Consider the following 16458-nt stretch of genomic DNA (forward strand, 5'->3'; position numbering starts at 1 on the left):
AGTTGTAACTAAAGGTATTTAAAAAATAATATCCTACAATTTGCGGTTTGCCTAAAAGATAAATATATTCTACGTATAACCAAAGGGCATTCACCTATTGAAATGTAAAATTAACGTTAGTTTCCACTGAACATTTACGAAACATGGTATAGTTATCTCTGTCATTCTCTTTAAAAAAAAAAGAGATGATTATATTTTTGTAGTTTCATGTTGTTAATTATGAATTTCTGTTTTTCGCAGATAGCATCTCTAAAAAAGTTAAACGAGGAATTGCAAGCTACACTACAATCTGAGGTAAGAAATATCTCGCATTTTTAAAGGAAATTTTATACATTTTATTAAATTAGTTATGAATCAATACTAACATTATAAAAAGATTTGTTTGTATGCAATAGCCTCTTAAACTATTGAAGCTATTTGAAAAATTCTTTTACTGTTTGAAAGCTACACTATCCTCTGGTGATATAGACTATATTTATTACTTGATTTTTTTACTATAGACAACTTACGTATGACAAAATTATTTATAAACGTACTAAAATTTAGGACTGTAGTATCTATCGTTAGGAATATTCCTTCAGTATAGTTTTGATGGATCTCGAAGTATTTTACTAAAGTGACGTTCGATACTTTTCTTCACTTATTGTTCCATATGTGTTCTGAAAATTAAAATCTATATATATAAAAGAAAGTCGTGTTAGTTACACTATTTATAACTCAAGATCGGCTGAATCGATTTGACTGAAAATTGGTGGGCAGGTAGCTTAGAACCAGGAAACGGACATAGGATAATTTTTACCCCGTTTTCTATTTTTTTTTCCGCGCGGACGAAGTCGCGGGTAAAAGCTAGTACACTCTATGATAAACTATTGTCACCGATTTTCATTATTTACTCAAAAATTGCGAGATGATATTTTCGGACGTAACGTATGTTGACATGCTTGGATAAGAATGGTCACCCTCACAGGTGGGCACAGTTAATCGAAAAGTTAACTTCGTTAATCGTTAATTCGTTAATTAAAAAATTAACTTCGTTAATCGTTAAAGCGTTAAATTCTCGAAAATTTAACGCAAGTTAAAGTTAATCGTTAACAGTTAACCATACCAAAATTATACATACTAATTTCACACGTATGTGGCGACACTTGTTTAAAATAGTAATTTGACTATACATTCTATAACACATTAGTATTAGAGACAAGTATGAATGCATTATATTCATATTAATAAAAGCCTGTCATTGCAAAGTGTTCCGACAAATGTCTACAAGTTGACAGTTGGAACAAGTTGTAATTTCGCACGTGTACTAAACAACTATTTTTGATACAGTTTCGGAAAAATGAAGCAATTTAATAGAATAATAAAAACACAATAAACTCAACTAACTAAAATGTTTGGAAAATGGCGCCAACCGTAAAAGAATACAAACAGAGATATTTTTTTTGTTTTCTTCACCCATTCTGGGTAGGCAAAGGGAACTATACCCAAACAGCCAAGTCTTCAGTAGATTATTTTTATTGATATGAAATGAAAATTAATGAGATGAAATAAAATGAAACCTAACCTAATTCATTGAATCAAATCATTAAATTTGATATTGTAACAAATTAGGAGCTTCTTTTTAGAAATATTTGCATGAATCATAAAAACTTCAATGATTTTTTTTTGTAAAAATTTCGTGGTTGGTTTTTCTTTTTAACAGACATTATTTTGACAGCTGGGAAAGAGAACTCACTAGTTTTGAAAAGCTAAAGAAAATGCACGAGTAAAAAAGTGTTTTTAATACAGTTGCTCAAAATGTGGCGTATTGCAGTGACGTAGAGAATTCGGAATGTGGGCTATTACATACTCGTGCTTTTATATACTCGTAATGAAATATACTATTGCGACTTCTTTTGACTTTGTCTTGTTGGTCAGGTCTTTCCCGGACGCTCTGATGCATCACACTTGCACGCGAACTTCACATATATCAATTATCAACTCGTTCGTTCACCATTCGAGTCGCCGACAGTCGCCCAACATAGTTGAACTTACGAGCGTGGCGTGGTGCGTAATTCAAACAAAATGACAGCACGTCTCCAAGTTTCTAATTTAACGATTAACGGACTTTTATTAACGGAAGTTGAGTTTAACGGAAGTTAACAAAAGCGTTAACACTTTTTGAAGTTAACTTAAAAGTTAATCCGTTAAGCAAAATGTTAACTTCGTTAATTAACGATTAACGGATTAACGAGTTAATGCCCAGCTCTGGTCACCCTTTAAAATATTTCCTATCAATATTATAGCTTATATTATAACAGAAATATAATATATTTGAATAGTATTTTTATGCAACAGACTTTGGTAGGGTTGTGGGCGATAAATGTATTGATCGGTGATATGGTTTCATATAAATGCGTTTGATAACACTCGTAGGGTCTTTGTTATTGCCCGCTCTCCGACTGATACACTCAAAGGTACGTACACTTTGTATAACTGTGCGTTTACACTGTCCGAAATTCTTTTAGAAAAACTGTTTAGTCACAAACTCTTTGCTCTTTGTCCATTTTAGACAGGCACGCCTACAACCTTACTTATATCATAGATGTCTTTGGGCGGTGACTCGCCTTTTTTTTTGGGATTTCAGGCCGTTCGTTCGTTTTCCATTACTGCTTACTATAATAATAATATTATAAATGTAAATATTTAGATGGATAGATGGATGTTTGTTAGAAGGTATTGCCTAAACGACTTAACAGATCACGCTGAAATTTGACACAAATAGAACATAGTCTGGACGAACACATAGGCTACTAACGAAGTCGCGAGCTAAAGCTAGTATTTTAATATAATTGTTTCAGTGTTGGTATTTCACATTAGCTGCTGTATGAATTTTTCTTTTCGGAGATATCTTGGAATGTTATGAGGGTCGTATTGACTTCGGGTTCCTTTAAAAAATACATTGATGTTATGAGGTCAACTTTTTCTTCGACACATTAACAACGTATATAAAATAACTATGCAAACGACACCACTGTATGCACATTTCAATTATACAGTTGCATATGCATAGAGCACAATGTCAACGGGTGTCACCTTTGATTTTTGTTAATTAAATACCGAAGACGCTATTAAGTAAGGTTAGTTTTGAATTTAAATGTTACTAATTGACGTAAAGGGTTATATACCTTTGAATTTTTACGTAAATCTTTTAAAGTCCCCAATAGTTTACCTGTTAAAGTGTGCGATTGATTTTGATAGAACATACGAATTCGCCTGTCTTTTGTCAAGTTTGTTAAATCTAATTTTACTCAAATTATTTTATATATTTTTAATTTAATAGAATAGTATAGTCCTCGCAATATTGAAAAGCTATATTCCATTAAAAAAAATAAACATCATGAAATTTGTGAGCAGTTACTTTTTTGTCACTGCTCTTAAAATAGTTGCAAAAACTTTAATAATTGCGCCATAAAATATTTTTTTTATTCATTAGGTTATCGTATTATGGCAACCCTTGGGTTAAAATGTTTTTTTATTTATTTAAATGTAAATTCAATATCGCTTATTTCAGATAAAATGTCCCATTGTTATCGAGCAGTATAATTATAAGCGGTGTAGTATATAAAAGATATATACCTAATATGTATGTCGCGTTGCATTTCACGAAGGCTCCACCGCGACAGCGCCCCCCCACTGGTGTGTGTGAAGGCGTCAACTGCTGCGCAAGCGCCGCCTCGACGACCAGTTGCGATCCGACTATCGTAGACAACAGACGTCTTTAAAGCCTATATATTTATTAATTTAAGCTTTTAAGTGCGACCGAAGTTCAAATAAGGTTATCCGTTCCGTGCAGGATATCCACGTTCGGTGAGTTTTTTTTTATTTCTAAAGTTTGGTGTACTTTTTTTTTACTGAGTCACCAAGTGTGACAAAGTATTAGACGCTTCTTACAAAGTAAGTTAAGTAATATTAGTCAATGGATTTAACCTGTAAGGATTTCAACAGCGTACCGTGACTAATGGAAGTATTTTAGTCTTTATTTCTATGGAAATAAGAGCTATTTTAAATGTAAAGCATTTGTAAGTGTTAACATATTTCGTGGCTGATAGCGAAGGTGTACATTACAAAGCAAACATGCATGAATCATTTTCTAACTGGACTGGCATGAAAGAATTTCAACATTTAGTTTAAAAAATAAAACTGGAAGATTCGAATTTTCCCTCCATTTTCATAAAATGCGAACAGTCGGGATAAGAGCTTAGGTTATTGCTTTCGCAAAATGAGAAGAGAGTTAAAGTGTTTTAGTATTGTCTTTATAATTTACTAGCTTTTACCCGCGACTCCGTCCGCACGGAATAAAAAAACTGCACACAACATAAAAAAAGTTCCTATGTCCGTCTCCTAGTTCTAAGCTATCTCCCCATCAATTTTCAGCTAAATCAGTTCGACCGATCTTGAGTTATAAAATAGTGTAACTAACACGACTTTCTTTTATATATAAAGAAGATATAGATTTTCCTTTTATTATCAACTGTCCAAGATTTAAATATTGTAATTAAATGATGCTACAATTTTTTTTTTTTTAAATAAACCAATCGTTATCAAAATTCCTGTAGGTTTCCACACTCGAAACACTTGTACAAAACTTCTAACTTTGTTCTAATCCCAAAGCAAACAACGTATGTTATAAATAAATATTATTTTCCCTTTTATTCTATTTAATAAAATAGAGATAATAATAATGGTTTTTGTACATGTTTTGTTACAGTGGAAACTCTCAGTTAATATATGAGAAATCGAATTGACGACTTTTGCGTTGGCTAAACGCAGTTACGAAAGCGTCACTAACCTTTGGTTTCCGAGAACAAAATGTCTATAAAACATATCGTCATCCCGGTCATTATCTTTGGCAAAACTTCGATTACAAAGTTAAAGGGAATATGAAAATTGTTTTTATTTTAACAAACGCTACCTTTTTCATTTATTAAACTTACTAGCCTTTGCCCGCGACACCGTCCGCGCGGAATAAAAAAACTTTATAAGTAGCCCATGTGTTCTACATCGATACGTTAAGCCGTTCCGGTGATACCTTCTATCAAACATCCATCCATCCATCTAAACTTTTGCGATAAACCTTTCTAAATATTAGTGAGATAATAAGATTCCTATTTTGTCGTACTAAAAGTCCTTTATTGGTCATTTAAGCTGACCCTTAATAATCTCAAACTATATCTACACTGAGGAGATACATTAGAGATGATAAAACCACTACGCGACAGTAAACTTCATAATTATATTCAAAAAGTATTAACTCTTTTGATATATTACAATATCCCATTGTAGTCTACTCACGTTCGTGTTAATAAATGACTTAAACCGACACATGATTCGACTACAAATTAGTTTTATAGTCATTTAAAATAGTTCGAAGCGTCGACTAAATATTAATTAGTTGGATTTGCATTTTAAATGATATAGATAAAGGTAATTTCACTTTTAAATATACTAAAGTACTTAATATTTAAAAAGGTTACAAAGGACAGTATTATGAAATTCTTTTGTGTAGTTTGAATAGATGTGTTTGTATGTTTTCCAAACATATTTTCTGGTGTAAAGAAAATGACAAAGTATCCTTTTTACCCAAGAAATATTTTAAAATAATCAAAAGGGATGGTTATTTAACAAGTTATCGATTATCCAGGTTTGACTGTATTTAGAACAGAGTTTTAGATATTTGTGAAGAACAAAAAAAATAATAATAATTGTTTACACGTTTTATTATTGCACGGCTTCGAGTTACCGGCCAGTACGACCTCCTAGGCAGCTTACATCCTCTGCCGTGCTACCAAGGAGGTTCTATGAGCAATACGCGTTATACAGTTATCATTAATCATTACTAGAGTATTAAAAACAAATTATTAGTACCAAGAAGGAAAATTGTCTTATGAGAGCTGTCCTAAAGAAAATGCTTAGTTAAATTTGTAGACATTATATTCGTAATAGGTACTTTAGATAATAAAGTGAAAATTCTACGTGTATATTATACAATCCAAATGAAACGTTAAAACATGTTTCTTTATCTCGTATTCGCGCGTAAAAAAGCCCGCCGTTTTCCTGCGCATAGATAATTAAAAGACGTCCTCTTTTTTTTTCTACCGTGTCGCATAGACAATAGCGTGGATCGCGTGTGACACAAAACTTGTAACTCGATAGTACTACTTGTAAATTGTTTATGGGTATTTAGCTAAGGTATTCTTAGAATGCACAGAGTATAAATGTCAGAATGGGTATACACGAAATTCAGTTTGCAGTTACGAATGCAATGGGTCGTACGCCGCCGACTGCTTGAAAATTCATCCGTCGAAAGTCGGTATCGTTACTACAAGCCGTTCGTGGATTGCCCTAAAAGTGGATTATGTTAAAATATTTTTTAATAAAAAAACTTGAGAGGTGTCAAGGGACACCCGGATGGAACGAAGTTCCTTTCTATTAATTAGTGAAGGAACCAATGTTTATTCTATGAATAAAAAAACTTAAGTCTTCACAAGAAGTACATTTTATTTCTATGAATTTTCGTTATATATTGTCATTTTGTTGCCATGTTGAAGTAGCGCTCATTCGTCGTTAACATACTTACTATAGCAAAAAGTGTCGTGACAACTTTTCGTAAGAATTTTTTCCGTCTAGCCCCCTTTCACAACGCGCGATAAGGAACTTCGTTCCAAAAAAATTTCTTTCTCGCTCAGAAATATCAAACCTTTAATCAAGGAAAACATTTTATCCAAGGTCCAAAAAAATACAAAATTACCTCGTATTTTGATCGTAATGTTAGTTATTTAAACAATTTATTATTCAATACACAATACATATAAATACAAGTGATGTTAAATTATAAATATTAGAATGCAAGGTAACAATATCCTTTATATATACTTTATAGAAGTAGGTGCATTATGGTCGTAAACCTTAGGGTCATGGATAACTTATTGTAGATGTTTCTAACTTTGTATGTTGGAACTTATTTGTCAATGTTTTAAAGTTGATAAATCATGGCCTAACCATAGAAAAACTTAAAGTTTCAATTACATTTTAGCTTAAACAATGTTAAAGACATTAATAGAAATTATGATTATTGTAATATGAATAGGCTTCTGAAATGCGATCTTGATAAATAAATAACAAATTACTTTGGAAGCAGTTTTGGTATACATATATAAGGGTAAAACATACTTTTTTGTAACCATGTTGATGTCAATCGGCGGCGGTCAAATGGTTAAAACACGTGTTGAACTAAACATCGCCTAACAGTATTTTTTGGAGTACAAGTGTCAATGAAATATTTACCACTGCATACAAACTAAAACTTATTATTTTAGACAAGTGTTACAGAAATAGAAGAACCACGTTTTATTACACTTTTAGTTCCAATTATCAAAAATACTAGCTGTAGCCCGTGATTCCAACCGCGCGGAATTGAAAAAAAACCTTATACATCTGTACTAAATTTCATTAAGATTCCTTGAGCCGTTCCGGAGATACATTCAAACCTACATCCACCCATCTATCTAAATTTTCGCATTTATAATATTAGTAAGATTAAGAATTAAAGAGCGTCTGAACTGATCTAAATATAATTTGAAAAATAATTTACATTCTGGACTAGCGTATAGGGTAACTAAGTTATTATTTTACACCACGCGGACGACAGCTGGTTATGTATTTTGTTTGTAACGTAACATACATAAAATCTTGTATACACAATCGTACCTCTATTACACTATTCAGGGTAATAGTAATGAAGTCTCCAGTACATAATCAATAGGCAACACATATTTTATCGAATGGCATTGACTTAAGTTACAGTACAAACGGACAAGTAGGCGAGTAGTTGTAATTAATTATACAGATAAGTACCTTTTTTTTAACACGGGGCCCACGCGCGACCTCTTTTACACTTCCGGTAAAAAGCTTACTAACCAGAGACGATTCGATATTCGATTGTTTGGTCGAGTGGTTGAAAACTATACCTATTACCCTGATTCACTTTTTTTTTTTTTTGCAAACTATATGTTGTATTTTAAATATGTTCGTTTTCTTTCCATTATGTTGAGATTCCGACTTTCCGTTTTTTTTAATTAACTAATAGCGTTTTTTTCAGCCAATTCATATTATAGCTTCGTTGTTTACTTTCTTAAAAAATAATGGTTAAATATTTGAAAATCGAACACGTTGTCTAAAGTTAAACGATATACAAATTATATTGAAATGAGTGTAATGTAGCTGGCAACACCAAACGTGGCATATTTCCACAGCTGGTATCCTTTACCGTTTACATTAGCAAGTACAGCTGATTAAACTACAACCGTAATATGCAATTCTGACCCTTGTAATTTTAAGGATAAGATCTGAAATTCGATACATAATAACCAGGTTCAATGCCAGGAGTTCTATTCAGACAAGAAAATGAGGTTTATTACATTTTTGAGTAGTTTTATTTGTAATTAATGACCATCGCTCAGTAAGACGAGAGAATTTGGAATTATTTTAAAGTAATGAAAAAAAGTTTGGGAAATTTTGTGATCTGTTACTGTCTTAGAGATAGAGAACAAAAATTCCCAAATCTTCTGTGTCACCAAATTTCTCTTAAAAGTATTCAAAATGTTGTCCATTGCGTTATATTTAACAACTTGAAAGCGACGAAACTATCGCAAAACAAATAGAGCATAGCCTAGTCATAGATAACGCGAACGTGACAGTAAAAATGGCGGGAAACTGCGACCGTTACACGTTTATCGGTTTTTTATCTATTAACATCGACGGGGCGGTGTCAAATGCTATAATTTCTGATAATTCCATAGGTTTTACGCTTGTTCTGCCACACGACTCGACAGATCGTGCTTTCCACGATAAAAAATAAGTGCATTTTTATGTTCTTTTAATCGTTCAAAATAGGGCAAGGTTTTGTCTATGCTTTAACTAAATGTAAACCGTAATTGTACCGGATTCTACTCCAAAATTTGACCATAGACAAACTGCAATTTAACTCTCACTTAACTTTGTAACATTAGGTACCCTTATTTTACAATATTAAATTATTTTATCCGTAGATTTCACAAAAAGACTTTACCAGTGGTAGATCCCGCAATAACAATATTTGTTTTGTGCACAAATGGGCCTCGTCCGGTGACAATACTACGACCACACGAAGACAGGCGTGAAGTGGAAGAAATTCCGCGTTTTGTCTGATGAGTGTGCGTACCGGAGGCCTAATTTTAGTCTACGTTCCTACCCTTTTCTTATAAGGCAATGTAGATAAGGGGAAGCGGATTTAGCAGAGGAGGGGACGCACAGGAATGAGAAATCTCCTCTTTCTGCATAGGACACACATTCTTCCGTTGGTTAAAGGTTGGCAACGCATCTACAATTGTAGATGTCCATGGGTAGTGGTCGCTTGGCTATTCGGGGAATTAGGGTGACCGCACGCTAGGTTGCCACCTTACAATATAAAAAATAATCGATATTAATATGGCTGCAATGTATGAAATTTGGCGTATTCCTGTTTACTTACTTTAGGATTTGGATGAATGATAATGATGTTCTTCTGATTCTTGGACACAGGAGAAAAAATTTTTTTTTTCAATATCTTAAATTGCTTCTTCAGTATATGAAATAAGGTTTAGTTTTGCAAATCTGTAGTTTAGTTTTGAAAATTCTCAGTCTGAACATGGCGTCATACGCCATGTTCAGACTGAGAATTTTCTACGGTACCATACGCCCACCGTAGCTCCTAACTGTTTAATCAAATTATTAGTTTTCATAAGTGTACAAAGGAACATGTTTTATCTGACTTGAATTTATATAATATATTCACGCCTGTATGAAGTACGAGTAATCAGAATTATTTTAAAGCTAAAATGCACTAATACAAATGTCTTATAATTTCTTAACACTATATCGTTTCAAGTTTAGTAATGATTTTTCTATTATATAAATATAAAATTACGTTATTTGATATACGATAAGACTGTATGATCATAAAACCATTGCCTCGTAAAGTAAAAACAAAACTAAACTCTATGATTCGTCACGATTCCCGCCAAAACACGAGCGTTTATTACAAAATGGCTGCTTTTGTTCATTTGCTAGATTTTATTTAGCTTTAAATATGATAGTTTTATATCCACAAAATTTGATTTATCGTTTAACTAGCTGTCGCCTGCGACTCCGTCCTCGTGGAATTAAAAAAAAAACTGCCTATGTGTTCTTCCAGATTATGTTATATACTTATGCCAAATTTCATCGGGATCTGTTGAGCCGTTCGGTAGATATCTTCAAACAAACATCCATCCATCCGTAATTATCCACAAAATAAATCTGTTGGAATTTGTGTTAATGCGGTTTCACGTGTATTGAAACATGTTCTGGTCCACTCATTTTCCTTATAGATCTTGAATAACAATAAATTTGTTTTCGTATGTTTCGGCTATGGAAGCCTCATGGTTTCAGTTTTAAATGCTGAATGCGCGGATCGACTTTAATTTCACAAACGTCGCCATTTTCTGTAATATGATTTGAATTACTTGCGAAATACACAGAAATATTAGATGTACAAGACATGGTATGATCATAGTAGTCGATGCTAAATATTAACAGTTCATTGTTTTGTTTCCCTTGAATTCTATACCTAGACTTCATCAGGGTGGAGGAAGATGAATTTCCAAAAAACCTGACTACTCGTTTGGATTGAAGTTCTTATCGATTGTCAAGTAATTCCGCAGAAGGACAAATATTTATTCATTAAAACTTTTAACCATTTAAAGCTGGCTCATAACGATTGGTAATACTTGCAGTTTATTCCGCAACACACAAACGACAAACACCGCACGTTCATATTTGTTATTTGGTGTTCGCTGTTCGCCGTTGATTGCCAAGCATTAGAAGCCGGCTTTAGACCTTTAGGTGTTGAATTTTAAAAACTTCACTATTCTTGCTTAAATCATTTCTTGTTTACTGTAAGAACATTATATATTTACAACATTTTGCATTAAATATATAGAGCCATAGGTCAAACAACCGATCGACCTGACCCTTATTATATGGTAATATCGCACGTCGACAACGGACTGATCGATTAAAATTTTAAAGCAGACGCCCGCTTACAAATTCAAATTCGGCCATTTTGTCAATGCAATGACCAAGTTATTTTCCCGTTCTTTTGTTTTATGATTATCATTTTTCTTCGTTTTTTTTTATTCGTTAAAGTTTTTGTTTCGGCCAGTTCGTTGACTTTCGAACAAAGAGGTTATGTGTTTAAAAATTTTATTTATAACGACTTAAAATAAATAAGCCTTCAAAAAGATACTTTATCACTGTAAAAATTAAAATATGTTTATTTGGAATGAAAGCAGGCGATGGTACATTGTCGCTGGTCCTTTCATTTTGAAATTATCCTTTCCCCTACTTCTACAAAGAGGCGTTTATTTTTGCAACACTTTGATGTCCAATAGTTTCAAGAAAAAAATGCTGATGAATGTCATAAAATCCAATTGTTAAAATTTCTTTTTACGCCGAAATATGCCGGACATCCCCATGACCACTTTGACCATAAGTGGCATGTTGGATAAGCTGACCATGAACAATGCGGAAATGTTGTCACAAATTGTTTTAAAATTCCTTTAAAATGAAACCAAAAAGTGTTGCTATCACTATCAGGTCGCAGTCGTTGCCCCGACAACGCAAACACCAACTGTGTAAATAATAAGGTAAAGTGTGTTAGATATGCCGACGTAGGGCAACACTGACGCTTTTGAAGCGATTCAATCCCTTGTTTGCGCTTACGTTTTAGAGCGTTAACAGACGTGCTCGAATTGTTTTGTTTTGACAAGGATATGAAAGTATTAAATCTATTCTATTCATAATTTTGTTGCTTGTTTTTTCTGTTAAATTATCGCCTTAGGCTAGTGAAAGTACTAATTTTATGTATTTAATAAATTTAAGTAACAAACGCTTAATTGAAGGTTAACATTCAAGCTTATCTGGCTGGGTGAGTGTGGCGCTGTTTTCGCGGTTATAGACCAACAGGAATATCTGACCCGATGGCCACAAGTCAAACTAAATTATGACCAAAAAATGTCACAAGATTCTTTTCGTACTGTAGCTGTCGTGATATGTTTTTTTTCTTTTATGCCATTTCTATGCTCATTTAGGTTTGACATATTTTTGACAGAGAAAACCGCGACAGCAGCGCCTCTCACCGGCTCAGATACCCTTGTTTGACTATAGTTATAGATTATAGACTATAGATACAACAAGACATTAGAAAACAACTCTTTTTTCTAGAGTTTGTACCACTTGTATGCTCGCGAGACTTATCCATAAGCGAAGTGTTGCCAGTCTCTTTTTCGCTGAGGGAGAGCCATAATCAAGAAACTGAAGTGAACAACTTTCCGTGAAGGATGTTGAGACAATTTTTTGACATTGACAGGGATCAGTTTATTTTCCCTTTTCCCCACCTATCCATATAAGTCTATCTTTTTTTTTGATAACTTATCGTCAGTTGAGATTTTAGTCAAACATAAGTGTTTATAAAAAAATTAATAGAGAGAATTTTTTCCAAGAAAGATGAGATGTAGTGAGCCGGTTTTAACAGATGCATCCTCGGAAGCAGAGCAGTATTGTTATAGTTTCACAGTACAGCGGCGTAGTAGTGATGTGCCTTAACAAACTACGATATTGTCGATGTGATATCAAAACTTGTTTCTAAAGCATTTTTATAATGTTGAATTCTTTATTTCTTGTATTAGATCAGGTATTTATTCCTTTAAGGGGTCATCACTATTGTATATACCTAGTCAAATTAATATAATAGTGCTTTGTATCTTGATTTTACTTTCGGAAATTCCCTTGTAGGTATAACATGGCTTAATCATATATTGATACTGTTTTGTTACGATTCTTTTATTAAAATGAGTTCAACTTCTTGATATGTTATCACTGAAATTAGTATTCAATTTGCGTTTACACTAGGAGTTGTAATCGTTGATCTAAACAGCGGCCCGTAACCGCCCCTAGCAGCAGCCCGCATGTTTAGTGATGTGACACGTGCCACTGAATCCAGTATAGTATCGGTTTTTTTAACCGGTTTTTTTTTTAAACTCACGATGGTAAACGGGCAAGCGGCTACCGTAAATAGTACTTTTGTAGATCAACGTTTCATTATTTAGTTTAGCTGATGAAAGGAAAAAGTGGTAGAAACATAAGAAGATCTTAGACATGACAAGATATATTGTTAGTTTTTTGTCAGTTCCATAACGCTAATCGAATATTACTTATTATCTTAAACAAGCTTAATTAAAAAACGTTCAACTTTTGCTTGATTGCTACAAAAGATTTTTTTTTTGTAACATTTAAAGTTAATATTAACATTTGACTATCACTTAACAAGATGTCAAGGCTCGTTTCCGGTCGGAGACATGTTACGGTTGATTAATAATGCAAATTAATCGTTTATCGATTAACTTGTAACCGGTTTTATGAAAATTTTAATTAAATTCTACATTTATCTGTTAATACAAGTTATGTCACACTTCACTAACTTTATGTCACAGGAGACAATGATAACACGACGAGAAAAACGTTACATGAAAATTGTCAAACATTTTATTTTTTTAGCCCTTAATGTAATACCAAAAGTATTCATATAAAAGGAAATAACGTGTAGTTTCAAGCACCTCTAACCTCGTAATTGAAGACAAACATATGCACATTCATCATGAGGCTTATATATGTATTCTTACACGTGATAATAACTGCTTCTTTAGCATACCAATACATAACCATCCATCTTATTCGATACTTGTCACGTTCTTTGTTATTTGACGTAAGAAGTCATCTTTCGACGCCATCTTTCTCCGAGCGTGAAGCGACGTTTATATACTTATGAATAATTGTGACAGAAATAAGTTATTATGCGAGAAACTTATCTGACACGTTCAAAAGTTTTTATGTGATAAATACTCACCCCTCTGACAAAAGAGTGTCACAAGAACCTTGTCGGACTGTCACTTGTTTTATATATTCTACGACAGATTTAACTGCACTAACTGCCATTCACCAGGCTAGGTTACTTAGTCGTTCACATTAATTTATAGCCTTCGATTATTGTATAAGTCTAGATGCATTGTCTTTGGGTTTTAAAATATAGCAGCGTATGTGATAAATAAGTTGCTTAGTAATAACTCCAGTAATTAGTTAAAAAAAAGTTTGCGCCAACTTGCCCTAGATTCTTTTGGGAATAAAAACATTTTTACGTCTTTGTTATTTTTACTCCTGACAATAATGACCTACCACAAGATATAGATTAAAATATCAAAACGTTTCGTTCCAACTAACGTCAGAAGGTGAGGAGATAAGCAACAAAAGGTAGAAACAGATTACATCACTAACAAATGCGTACAGGCCATCCTTGCGACACTGTTCCAAAGATACGTGAAATTTGAATTTATTTGAATGACAATGTGACGCGTATTTACTTGGTAATATTGCTTCATTGTGGTTGAGAGGTTACACCGGGTTAGCTGACGAAATACTTGGTTTTGTGATTTTTAAGTTGTACCAGAGAAAGCGTGCGTATTTCTGAACGAAATGCGCGGGAAATGTCATATTGTGATATTTCTTTTTTTCGTTGTTACATTTATATACGCTAAGGTATTTTATATTGATATCTACTATTTATTTTCTTACATGTATTTAAACTAGCTACCCTCAAGATACCCTAGGAAGTCTCTTTGTCTGTTTCGTAAAAGAAATTTACTTATCTACTAGTCTTTTCTTAATTAATATCCATACATTATTCCCCCTAATCTTAGAAATATCTCTAGGCATCTTTATCTGTAATTAATCATGTTAAATTCTAAATTGCTATAAAATTCGCATATCAGTGAAGAAAACATTATAGCAATAAGTTATTTCTCGTAGTTGTTTGATAACAATTAATTTATAAATGCATCCTTTGTCTTATAAAAAAAACAGCCCACCCGCAAGTTTCACCTCTGAGTTATTCAGTAAGCAAATATAACGTCCTCGCGAAACCTTTACCGCTACAGAAAAAAAATGTCCACTGACTCTGTTTTACGATACCTTTGCCTCTTTCTCTAATGGTCGAGAAAAACATGTCGTAATTTTTTTTGGCCATCCTTTTTTTAAACTGTTAACTAAAATTACTATTGATATTGCAACAAAATATTAGCTAAATGTTCAAGTCTATCATTGAAAAGTGTAAAAATGTAAGTGTCCTGTCTCACTTCTACGAATTACACAAATATGGTCGGATTAAATATTTTTTTAAGAACCTGAAACCACTTCGTCGTTTTAGTAAAAGCTAAGAATTCATCAGCGATAACCTTTGAAATGCTTGCTAGTGCTTTCTGTGAAGTGTAAAGCCTCTCTTGGAAATTGTTCCATTTCTACGGGGTCCTGTAACCCCGGAAAAGCATAGTTTCTAGTTCCAGGTTCATTGGCTCGCGATAATAGCAATCTGTAACCCGATATGGTAACAATAAATCTTTTAATGGCACGGAAGTATACACTGTGTCGTTAAACAAACCCTTTGTGTTGCTGTCCCACTCTACTAGTTCCATCTCGTTCGCAATTTAAAACAAAAACAATGACTGCGTACTATTTTATACTGCGAAGAAACTAATCAAAATTATTGTTGAAACATTTGACAATCTCGTTTTATCATTTCACTTTCCTAATACCGTCATATTAATATTGACAGCTGTCAAAATCGAATTGTTTAACTTTATCTTTTGGAACGAAGTTCCTTATCGCGCGTTGTTAAAGGGGGCTAGACGGAACAAATTCTTACGAAAAGTTGTCACGACACTTTTTGCTATAGTAAGTATGTTAACGACGAATGAGCGCTACTTCACCATGGCAACGACGTGACAATATATAACGAAAATTCATAGAAATAAAATGTACTTCTTGTGAAGACTTAAGTTTTTTATTCATAGAAAAAACATTGGTTCCTTCACTAATTAATCGAAAGGAACTTCGTTTCTTTACTCTGTTTTGGCGTATAGACTTATAATGAACAACAAGATAATAAAAAGAAACGTCTGGAATACCTTTTCAGCTTCAATCGATTTAATATTAATGTGTCACAGATGTCCACTAGATGGCGATGAACTTTAACCTATATTTGCTTTACCGCCGCGCCGCCATCTTGAATCGGTTACTAGGCAACCAGAATGTTTATAGAGGTACAGGTTTAATGATCACTGTTGAACATGGTTACTTTTTCTCACATCTATTAAAAAAAAAATAAGCCAAAATAATTTGTAAACATGCATGTTAACATAGAAGATCTATTTAAAATTTAATGGCATGCGACGTGCGGTTACGTGCTGAGTTACTGTGCGATATCGGATTCTGAGGTTACTCCTGTCCCATTATTGGACAACACTCACGTAC

The 16458-nt window shown here is 33.2% G+C and overlaps 1 protein-coding gene across 2 annotated transcripts in view; it reads left to right on the plus strand.

Moving 5' to 3' along the window:
* The window catches only part of LOC106711059 (thyroid receptor-interacting protein 11), a 38683-nt gene that overhangs the window by 4962 nt on the left and 17263 nt on the right, over positions 1 to 16458 (plus strand). Inside the window, exon 2 of one of the 2 annotated variants that reach the window (XM_045684633.1) lies at positions 241 to 294. In XM_045684633.1, the coding sequence (XP_045540589.1) occupies positions 241 to 294 (54 nt within the window). Of the gene's footprint in view, positions 1 to 240; positions 295 to 3663; positions 3850 to 16458 lie in introns of those variants that run through there. The other variant, XM_014503274.2, reaches the window with a different exon arrangement.

This window comes from Papilio machaon, chromosome 27 (assembly GCF_912999745.1).
Source record: "Papilio machaon chromosome 27, ilPapMach1.1, whole genome shotgun sequence".
NCBI classification, from domain to species: domain Eukaryota; kingdom Metazoa; phylum Arthropoda; class Insecta; order Lepidoptera; family Papilionidae; genus Papilio; species Papilio machaon.